Genomic DNA, 11,274 nt, shown 5'->3' with positions numbered 1-11,274 from the left:
GCTGGGGGGAGGTGTCCCTGCCCAGGGCAGGGGGTGGCACTGGATGGCCTGTAAATATCCCTTCCCACTGAGACTATTCTACGATTCTGTCACCTCTGGGCTGAGTCAGGCAGGGGACAATCCATATTGAGAAGAGAGGGTGATGCTGCAGAGAGGCCAGGACACTGGGACATTGACAGGGGTCTCTTTGTCCATCCTTTTCCCTAAAGAGGGCACTGGCTGTCCTTCCAGTGGGCAAGCACCTCCCTAGCCCCAAACCTGAGTCAGAAGTGAAATCAAGAAGAGGAGAAGCGTTTTCACCCTCCTCTCCCCTGCCACGGTTCCACCAGTGGCACACAGCTCCCACCGGCCAACTCGAGCCCAGCCAGGAGGTCACTCCTGAGCAGGAGCCCTCTGCTCCCCTGGATCTCAGGTTTGCGACATAGCCCATGCCAACGCACCCTCTCCGAGGTGGGGACATGCCCGCCGGGCAAGTCAGCCCTCCCACCTCAATGTCCTGCAACAAGGTGGTCCCATTTTCCCTGCCAGGACCCAGAGGATGTCTCTGAAGGACACAGCTCAGGGTCATTCCCTGGAGCCCAAGGTGAGCACAAGAAAGGCCGTGGCGGGTTCCTGAGGACACTGGAAGCCACCAGTTGGGATTCCCCTGTGGCCATGAGGTGCCCTGGGGCTGCACAGAGGTTGACCCCATCAGCTATTTGAATTTGGGGCTGGATAAATGCAAAAAAAAAGCCTGTATCAACCTGGACCAGTTTGAAAACAGGAGCATGAGAACAGCTCAGGGGTGAGCACAGCAGTGATGACAGAGGTGAGGTTTGACATCACCTTTCACACCCCTGAGCTGTCCTGGCCCAGATGTGGAGCAGAAAGCTGCTGGGAAGGGGCACAACTTCTCCCAGAGTCGGCGCCTTGCGGTTCTCAAAATCCACCAGGAATCATAAATACAAGAAATTACTTTCATCGCTGCGTCTTTCCCCACAGCTCTCCCTCTCTGCCCCGCTCCCCCGGGCTGGACGCAGAGGGGTGGCTGCAGAGGGTCCCGGTGCGAGGTGCAGAGGTCCCCAGATTTTGGGGCCAGCCAAGCTGCCAGAGCACGCTCAGCCCTCGCCTCTGCTCTGCGCGGCGCCCCTGGGAACGAAGCCAACGTCTCCCCACAGCACAAGGGGACTCAACACCCCCCCTTTCCCACCACCCCGCTGGCTCAGCTCGCGACCACGCGAGGGGCTACACCCCAAAACTTTTGCTTCGCTCCTGAACGTCAGCTGCACCGTGTGATGCGCATCTTGCTGCAGGTCCCGACCACCCACCCGCCCTATGTGGCATGGTGGTGGCACTCATGTGTACCTCCCCACCCCACTACCTGCACCTCTCTGGTCCCAGAAGATGCTGTTCCCACCCATGGGAGGTTAAAATGGTATTCGCTAAGAAACATGGTTTTTCCTTCCTCTGCTTTGTCACCCTGGAGAAGTTTCCAGCTTAGAGGACACCACAAAGCGCACCATGAAGATGCACAAGGAGTGCAACCTACACACACCCGTGGGATTTTCTACCGGAGCCTATCCACTTCCCAGTCTCCCTCCAACCATGTCACTTCGCCAAGAACTTTCTTTGCCCCCAAGGAGGCTTTGAAAGCATTGCCTGCATCCTACCTCTGTGAGGGTGGAGGGGAAGGCCACCTCGTGCAGGTGGAACTGCGGCACGCACTGGAAGGTGACCGTGAGCACGACACCCAGGCAGCCAAGGTGCAGGCGGGCCGCCTGGAAGATGTCCGCGTTGATGGACTCAGAGCACTCCAGGATCTCCCCCGAGGCTGTCAACAGTGTGAGTGCCACCACCTGCCAAGAGGAGAGCAGAGCTTCAGCAAGCGTTCAATGTGTCCCATCTCCATGTCAAGACCCTGCATCCACCCCAAACCTTAGAGCTGGGAAGTAAGCAGGGAGACCCGCGTACTACCACCAGCATCACAAGGTGCTTTCTGCTGAGCTTGGCCCCACCAGCCCCTCTCCTGCCACCTCTGATGTAGTGACATAAAACGATCCTTCTCTCTCTGAGGGGTGCTGGGAAAAGCTATCAAATAAAGAAGTAAAACTCCCCCAAATTCACTTCTCCATCACCATGGGTGGAATCACTGTGCAGGGTTTGAGCTAAGAGTGGAGGATTTTCATACCTGTCTAGTTAAAAATAGACCCGGACCCTGCCGAAATTCAGGTTTGGGGGGCTCTGATACAAGAAGAACGGCTTTCCCTTTGGTGTAGGGCTTATTCATCGATTATGAGTCCATAAAGCACGAGGACAGAGGAATTTGGGGCTGGATCATGTCTTGGCTGGCAGATGAGGACTTCCCACTGTGCACGGGGGGACTTGGGGGTCCCCCATAGCAGCCCCATTCCGGGGGACAGGACCCATCCTGCTTGCTGAGTACAGCGTGCTCCTTCCTTACCCCAGGGCTGGGCACACCAGACCCAGAGCAGGTGATGGGACATCTCCCCTGAAGCCCTTTAAGATGCTGATGTCCATTCACCGACATGCTCCCGACTCGTGTCTCACCTGGGTGGGGAGGATGCCGTGACTGATCCCGGTGTTGTGCGTCCCCGTCCCAATCACACCGGCCGCTGCCACCTCAGAAACGGCTCCTAAGCTGGGGGCAGATGAAGGGGCTGGTGAGGACCTGAGCATGTGGGACACGGTGTGGGGCGCAGCCCACCGCACCAGGCATAACACAGACCCCATGTGCAGGTCCAGAGTCCCCCAGGACATGTCCCCTGTCCCAACGAGCAGGGTTTTCCACCCTTCAGGGTACTTTGAAGCAAGTGGTGGGTTTGTTGGCCACATGTGCACGTCTCCATGGGACGTATCTATCAGGATGCTACCATAGTCCATGGGGAGGAAGAGGTGGCTGGTAAGCACAGGTCACCATGGTCAACTCAGCTGTGTCCCATCTCACAAGTCCCTGTCTCTTCCCATCAGGCTGGAGTGACTCACTGGGATGGAGACATCCCTCCCATAAGCATTCAGAGCGAGGGGTGAGGAACCCGTCTTTACCCCAGAAACATCACTGTAGAGCAGGGCTGGAAGCATCATCCACAAGCATAAAGACAGCAGGCCAAGGACCATCCCTCCGACCATGGCCAAGGCAGGCACGTGGGGATGGTAGAAGGTTACAGCAAATGGTGTGGTGGTCCTGCCATTTCCCCCAAATGCTCCTCCAGCTTCCATCAGCTGGGGAGCAGAGACCTCCTGAACCAGATGTGGTTTCTATGACCATGGCAACCCTTGGTGGATTCCTCCTCCAAGAAGGAGTCCTGCTCACCCCATGCACACCTTTGGCCACTGGTCAGGTGGGGCTTATTTCTCTGAACCTTCACCCCAGCCCTGGTCAGTGCTCTGACAAACCGATCTCTTGTATTGACTGAGGAACGCGGGTATTGAGCTAGGCTGTAACTCAAGAGCAATTTCTTCCCAGAGGTCATAAAAAAAAAAAAGAGATTGGGTGTGAGAAATGCTCTCCTCACCCATTTCCTATCTGAACGAGGGTCCCTCCAAGCCCTTGGCAAGACACCCGCTGCGAGGGAGAACCACACGTGTTGGAGGCAGAAGGATCAGCTGTGATCATCTCTTGGTATCCCATCCTCTGCCCCCGGATTGCCCTGGACCCCCAGTCCATCACTTCCACCTCCTCTTCTGGGCACAGCAGACATCCCAAAGCAATGCAGAGCAAAGTTTGGAACTTGATGATCTTTAAGGTCCTTTCCAACCTAAACCATTCTATGATTCTATGATTGTCCCATGCCTCAAAGGGCTAATTGCCCTTTGCCATCAGAAACTCATTTCCAGCCTAATTTTGTCTACCATCAGCCTCCTTAGCCCGGAGCTCCCTGCTGTCGGCCTCTGCCCCACACAAGGTGTCCCTAGGAGGGGTGCTCTCATCTTTTTAGGGCCAGGGAGAGCAGAGTTTTCCTTCGTGACATGGAAAGGATCAACCTGGTGGGAGCCGTGAGAATATAGGGTTGGTGTGGGGATAAAGGTTCCCCTTGTCCAGCCTCCTGCTCCAAGGCAGGACCAGTTACTCCATCGTGGGGGGTTTGACCTGTGGTCTGCAGAGCCCCAGTAGAAGACCAGAGCCTGAAGTAAACATTCCTATTCTGCAGTAAAAGCTCTTCAGATATCCCTGTTTTGCCATGTCCCAGCACTTGACCTGGGTTTAGGATGGACACATGGGAGGACACACAGGGACGTGTCCCACTAGGCTGTGATGGACACATGGGAGGACACGCAGGGACGTGTCCCACTCACTTGGCCAGGGCCAGCCCATGCTTGCTCAGCTCGACATTCAGATCCGAGAGGAAAATCCCACCTTCCACCGTCACTTGCTGCTTCTCCTTGTCCACCTGCGAAGGATGGGATGGGATTAGAGAGGGGAAGGTCACAGAGCTCAGAGGAGAAACACTGCTTGGGGAACACCTCTGCTCAATGCAGTTGATAATGTCTATGCAGGAGAGCTGCGTACCATGAGGGACTTGCTCCATCCTGAGCTACCACCTCTCTCAGACCTTCACCCAACCCAAACCTCCTCCAACCCAACGGTGCCACCGGTTCTTGCCCTTGTTCCAGACCCCGCTCCCCTCTGCTCTCCCCGGTCTCAGGGGTTTGTAACCTCTCCCAGAAGTTCTCCCAGGTGTTGGTCAATGCAGGGGAGAAGACATAGAGGAGAAGACACCCCGCAGCAAAGCTCTACCTTCAGCAAACATCTCTGCTCTACCCTCCCACCTTGCTCAGGCAGCTTCAGCCAGCTCCTGGTGGAAGGACAGCTTATTACCATTAGGAGCTATTCATCCCGCTTCTGAGAGACAGAGCTGTCAGGGAGGGAGCCGTTCCTTAATTAATTATTGCTGTTAATTACGAGTAATGATCCAGCTCTCAGAATATGCTGATACAATCAGTATTTTTTATCCTCAGCTGCACATGTACACACGTGCTCACATACAGAAAGACACGGTAATGGCTTCAGACTGGAAGAGGGGAGATTTGGATGAGATATGAGGAAGAAATTCTCTCCTGTGAGGGTGGTGATCCCCTGGGGCAGGTTGCCCCGAGAAGCTGTGGCTGCCCCATCCCTGGAGGTGTTCAAGGCCAGGTTGGACGGGGCTTGGAGCAACCTGGGCTGGGGGGAGGTGGCCCTGCCCAGGGCATGGGATTGGACTAGATGGTCTTTAAGGTCCCTTCCCACCCAACCCATACTGTGATTTTATGATTATATATGTATATATATGCGCAAATGCATGCATGGACACACAACAGGCACGTACACACACATACATGTGTGTGCACACACAACACACGCTCATGCACGTGTGCACAGAGGTGGTTCTCTCATCACAGCCCCAGTAAAAGCCCAGTATCTCTCTACACGCTGGAGGTCTGGATGCAAAGCAGAGGGCAGGAAAACCTCTCCCTCTCAGCAGTTCTCATTTTCCCACAGTCGTTCAGGACATGATCCACAGGACCAGGAAGAGCTGGTTCCTTCCCAGTGTCGTCAAAGAGGGCAATCTCCCATGGGGACATTGCCCACCCTGGTTATGGCAGCGTTGGTCTCCCTGCCCCTGGTGGCCACACAAACATGGGTGCCACCACGTTTTGCGGCCACCATACCACCTTCCAGAAGCAGGTCTCACCTTGAGGACCCTGTTCATCTTCCCCATCTGGATCATGAAGTCATCAGTGCAAGCGATGTCCGAAGGAGAGTGGCCGCCCCCCACCACCTTCACCCTCTTGTCCCGCTGCCTGGCCATATCCAGGATCTGCAGAGGCAACAAGCAGCCCTGAGCATCCAACACCTTTCCTCAAAGCCATGTGCTAAGGGAGGTGCCAGAGGCACTGTGAGACATCCCAAGCTAAAATCCCAGCCATCGTTGACACCACCTTCACCTGGACAACTCACCATCCAGGGTTAAAACCACCCCAGGAGCCCAGACACCTCCTAAGACAGCCCTCAGGATCATCCTTGGGGGTTGGACTCGATGACCTTTAAAGGTTCCTTCCAACCCAAAGCATTCTGTGATTTTATGATCCCAGAAGAGGCGATGCCCAGCTGAGACACCCTAGGGTGACAGAGTCATCTCTGGGGTGACAAAAGTGACACAGGACTCCCACCTCTCAGCATGGCAGCTGGGGAAGGCAGAGGACTCCAGAAGGATGCCAGATGCTGATGCCCAAGGAACAGAGTCCAACTGGGGCCAGCCATGGAGGTTTTCTGCATCTTTTAGGTGTTTGAGGCATCTGCTGGAGCACATCTGCAGTTCAGTAGGATGAGCTGAAGGAAGGACTCATGCTGTCACCATCTGTGACCTCTCTGACTCAACATGATGGAGCACCACAGCCCTTCCTGGCCTTTCCTCCTCTTCATTTCTAACACCTTGTCTCCTGGAAGCATCCCTCTTACCTCCCGGATCTCCTCCACCGAGGTAGGCTGGAAGTACAGCTCCGGAGAGGAGCCATAGGTCTTGGCCCAGTTCTGGAACTTGACTCCTCCTTGGCCGTGAACCTGGATCAAAACCAAGAGCTAAAGCAGAAGTGCCTCCCCTGCTTTTCCGTGTAGCCCGTCCTTCGTCCGCCAAGGCCACTGCACCAGAGCCAGGTTTCCAAAAGGATTAATTATTTATGGACACAGAGGTTCAACTCAACCCCTTGAGTTCCTAGACTGGAGATGTCTCCACGTGAGCCAGTCAGCCCAGGCTCCTTTTGCAGTTAGTGGGGAGAGGTGTGAGGATGCCCTGGTGTGTTTGAGACATCCCCCTTGAGTGCAGCCCATCCCTTCCTCCTACAGCATGATGTGTGCTGGGGTCCTCTTGGTTTGCATGGCCTCTTCTGCTCTGGTCTCCTCTACTACCTGGTCTCATCACCCGTACCTACCTCGTGGCCTCATGTCCCAGCATCCCCAGATGGCTTCATCATGAAGGACTGACCGGGACCAGGTTGGGACCTCCCTCCAACCTCAGTCACCCACCCTGAGACACTGTCCCCAGGTCTGGCATGAAGTGGTGCTGCCAAAAGACCCAGAACCATCCCATCTCTAGGCAGGACATCCCCAGGGCGGTTTGGATGGGTCTTGGCTGGGTGGGAGACACTTTCTCCCTGGCTGTGACCAGCCCAGCTGGGGCATGGGCAAGGAAGGACATGGTTTGGGGGTTGGGCACCAAGCCCCAGAGAAGGTGATGAATCCCTCTGCCCCAGGCAGGACCGGATCCAAGAGTGCTGCCCCACCAACGCGTGTCCCAGCTTGGCTGCAGGGGATGATTTAGTCCCTTCCCACCTTCTGCTGCCTCCTCCCTCCTCCAGTTCCCTCCAGCCTCCTCTCCATCAGCAAACCCTCCGCCTTCCACCTTCCCACCAACCTCTTCAGCACAGCTATCACCACCACCCCAGCCCCCTCCAGGTTTCTTTTAGGAGCTGGGTAGGGCAGGGCCACTGGATGGCCCATCACCCTGCCCAGGGAGGTGACACTGCCTGGAGCCAGGGCCATCAGGAAGCTGTGGCAGATAGCCCCGATAGCAGCAGGGAGCCCTCGGGACGAGGGGGAGGTGGGGCTGGGGCTGCCTCGCAGCATCCCCATGGTCTGTGAGCAAAGGAACAGAGGGAGAGAGAGACAGAAGGAATGAAAAAAAAAACCCCAAAACCTAAAAAACCCTCAAAAGAACAAAATTGAGGAAAGCAAAAACCCGTGGGTTAGAAAACACTCCTGCTCAGCAGCCAAAACCTGGTCTGATTTATCCTGCGAACCTGTTGCCTTTCCTTCCCTCTCTCCTTCCCGAGACACCTTTCTGATGACGGCGGTGCTGGTTATTCAATCTATATCAAACTTGATAATAAAACCTCATGGTCCCACCAGCCCCCAGCACGGCGCATGGCTCCACGCAGCCCACACCACCCCAAAAACTGGGAAATTCCCCCCCTTGGCTTCTTCCTTACCATCCCACCGGCCTCTCCGGGAGATGCTGCTGGAGTGAGTGGGAATCCGGCTGCTCCGGCACCGGGGACGAGGGCTGATCCTGGCTGGATCAAGGCTGGAAGAGCTTATTGCTGACCTGGGGGTCAACAAGGAGCTTCTCTTCAGGCTGGAAGGATAATGAGTAACAGCCTTTGCCTTGGGCTTTGTCTGATTCCCTGGGGGAGGAGAGGGGCTGAGCCCTTTGCTCCCAGCTGGCGGAGCGGAATCTGGGCAGGGATTTGAAGCTGGGGTCCTACAGGGATGTTACAGACTCTGAGGGTTTGGGGGAGAAGATGCTTCAGAGGGTTTGGGGGAGAAGATGCTTTGGAGGCCTTTGGGGAGAAGATGCTTCAGACGGTTCTGGGGAGACAATGCTTTGGAGGGTTTTGGGGAGAAGAAGTCTTGGAGGGTTTGGGGGAGAAGATACCTTGAAAGGTTTTGGGGAGAAGATGCTTTGGAGGGTTTTGGGGGGAAGACATTTTGGAGGGTTTTGAGGGAGAAGATGCTTCGGAGGGTTTTGAGGAGAAGATGCTTTGGAAGGTTTTGGGGAGAAGAAGCCTTGGAGGGGCTGGGGGAGAAGATGCTTCAGAGGGTTTGGGGGAGAAGATGCTTTAGAGGGTTTGGGGGAGAAGGTGCTTTAGAGGGTTTTGGGGAAAAGGTGCTTTTGGAGGGTTTTGGGGTGAAGATACGATGGAGGGTTTTGGGGGGAAGGTGCTTCGGCGGGTTCTGGGGAGAAGATGTTTTGGAGGGTTCTGGTGAAGAAGATGTTTTGGAGGGCTTTGGGGAGAAGATGCTTCAGAGGGTTCTGGGGAGACAATGCTTTGGAGGGTTTTGGGGAAAAGACTCTTTGGAGGGTTTTGGGGGAGAAGATGCTTTGGAGGGGTTTGGGTAGAAGAAGCCTTGGAGGGTTTGGGGGGCAAGATGCTTTGGAGAGCTTTGGGGAGAAGATGCTTCAGAGAGTTTTGAGGGGAAGATACTTTGGAGGGTTTTGGGGGAGAAGATGCTTTGGGGGGGTTTGGGGAGAAGATGTTTTGGGGGAGAAGATGCTTCTGAGAGTTTTGGGGAGAAGTCTTGGAGGGTTTGGGGGAGAAGATACCTTGAAAGGTTTTGGGGAGAAGATGCTTTGGAGGGTTTTGGGGGGAAGACACTTCGGAGGGGTTTGGGGGAGAAGATACTTCAGAGGGTTTTGGGGAAAAGATGTTTTGGAGGGTTTTGGGGAGAAGCCACTTCACTTTTGGGGATCATTGCCCTGGAGCGGGTCCCCTGGAACCTGCAGCCTTTGCACCAGGGAAGGGAAAAGGCCCGGCCAAGTTTGGGGGGACCCGGCAGCGGGTGCATGGGGGGGTTCAGGCTGCGGGTGATGGGACGGCCTCACTGCATCTCATCGCCACGTGGAGAACAGGCACTGAGGGCCTTCACTCCGTCTTGCACGGAGGAGGATGCTCCACACCTTGAGCTCTTGCCTTGCACCCCAAACCCGCTCTACCATCCCACCGGGAGCAGAGAGGGGACAGAGGATGCGGCCGGGGAATGGGTCTCATCTGAAGGACGGGCGAGGAGCTGCCATCTGCAGGAGCTCTGCAGCTCTCCGTGGCTGCGCTTTGGTGATAAGCAATCCCTCCCCGGTCCCTCATTAAAGAGGGGATGATAACGATTTTTTTCTGAGCCGGCTAACTGGGGCAAGGTGACCTCCGGGAGCACCGCTCCGAGCCCCGAGCGGGCAGGGAACCGCCGCTGCCTCGGCACGACCGTGGGATGCTCTCGGAGACCCGGACTTTCCAGCACAATCACGAAGCGCAGGGGGAAAATTGCTTCTTAATTACGGAGCAGGAGCTGTGCAGCCTGCCAAGGAGACCTCGCAGCACCTCCAGCGGCTTTCTCCATGGGTCTTCACACCTACCTTCAAAGCTCCTTGACCTCCTGACCATCCTGAAACCCCGCTGATGTTTTCCTGGCTGCAATGCAGCAAATTAATGAATAACCCTCCGGCACACCTTCGAGCCCAGAGAGATGCCAAGGGGGCCAGCGGATTGGGGTGGGACACCTCCAGGGTTGCCCAGTTAACATCTCCAGGTCCAAGTGCTGCTCAAAGGTCATCAAAACCTCCAAAAAAAGAGCCATCCTCTCAAAGGGATTAGGGATTAACAGCACGGGGTGAGGGTGACGCTGGTGGGGAGGGATGCAGCTCTCGGCTGCATGCAGGAGGGACAGCACAGCTCGGCTAATTACAGCTGAGCAGCAGGGAATAATTCAATTAAAGAAAAAGGGAGGGGAGCAAAAAAGAAAAAAAAAAGAGAAAAAAAAAGAGAAAAAAGTGGTGTTTTGCCAGGTGTCGAAGCGATTTGTGAATTTATTTGTGAATTTTTTTGGTGGGGTGGAAAAACACGTGGAGTCTCTCCTGCGGGGATCTGGGCAGCAGAGCTTGGCTGGGGGTCTCCTGCAGTGCCCCGGGGGGACACACATCCAGACCTGGGAGGGATTCAATCCCCAACGTTCACCCTGAGGATCGGGAGACCAGTCGTCAGCTGGTGTAAAATCACGGGAGCACGATGCCAGTGGGTGCTTCATAGAATCATAGAATGGTTTGGGTTGGAAGGGACCTTAAAGACCATCTAGTCCAATCCCATGCCCTGGGCAGGGACACCTCCCCCCAGCCCAGGTTGCTCCAAGCCCCGTCCAACCTGGCCTTGAACACCTCCAGGGATGGGGCAGCCACAGCTTCTCGGGGCAACCTGCCCCAGGGGATCACCACCCACACAGGGAAGAATTTCTTCACAATATCTCATCTCAGTCTCCCGTCTCTCAGCGTCAAAGCGTTCCCCCTCGTCCCATGGCTCCCCTCCCTGACCCAGAGTCCCTCCCCAGCTCTCCTGGAGCCCCTTTAGGCACTGGAAGGGGCTCTGAGGTCTCCCCTTTTTGGCCTTCTCTTCTCCAGGCTGAACCCCCCCAACTCTGCCCATGAGGCTCTGCTTCCCAGATGGGATTTGCCCTAAAATCCACCGTATGGCTGGAGCCTCCCCCCATCTGCTGCCCCTGCCCATCGTTCACTCTCTGGAGCTGCCGCCTCCTGCGCCGCAGTGGGGAAACTGAGGCAGGAGCACTTTGCCAAAGCTCTTTGAGCATCTTGAGGGGAGGGATGCCATCCAGAGGGACCTGGACAGGCTGGAGAGGTGGGCCCGTGCCAACCTCATGCAGTTCAACAAGGCCAACTGCAAGGTCCTACAGCTGGGTCGGGGCAATCCCAAGCACAAATACAGGCTCGGTGGGGAATGGCTGGAGAGCAGCCCTGA

At 55.8% G+C, this 11,274-nt stretch overlaps 1 protein-coding gene across 1 annotated transcript in view; it reads right to left on the bottom strand.

Annotated features, from left to right (window-relative positions):
• Positions 1-11,274, bottom strand: part of EPHX2 (epoxide hydrolase 2, cytoplasmic) — a 50,925-nt gene that overhangs the window by 10,989 nt on the left and 28,662 nt on the right. Inside the window, exons 12-17 of the mRNA XM_009895470.1 lie at positions 7,310-7,612; positions 6,440-6,541; positions 5,673-5,798; positions 4,294-4,388; positions 2,548-2,638; positions 1,650-1,835 (exon numbers count right to left, since the gene is read on the bottom strand). Of these exons, the coding sequence (XP_009893772.1) occupies positions 1,650-1,835; positions 2,548-2,638; positions 4,294-4,388; positions 5,673-5,798; positions 6,440-6,541; positions 7,310-7,612 (903 nt within the window). The remainder of the gene's footprint in view (positions 1-1,649; positions 1,836-2,547; positions 2,639-4,293; positions 4,389-5,672; positions 5,799-6,439; positions 6,542-7,309; positions 7,613-11,274) is intronic.

This window comes from Charadrius vociferus, unplaced genomic scaffold, assembly GCF_000708025.1.
Source record: "Charadrius vociferus isolate BGI_N301 unplaced genomic scaffold, ASM70802v2 scaffold41, whole genome shotgun sequence".
Lineage (NCBI taxonomy): Eukaryota > Metazoa > Chordata > Aves > Charadriiformes > Charadriidae > Charadrius > Charadrius vociferus.
Note: the sequence above shows the minus strand (reverse complement) of the source record. Positions and strands in the feature narration are given on the sequence as shown.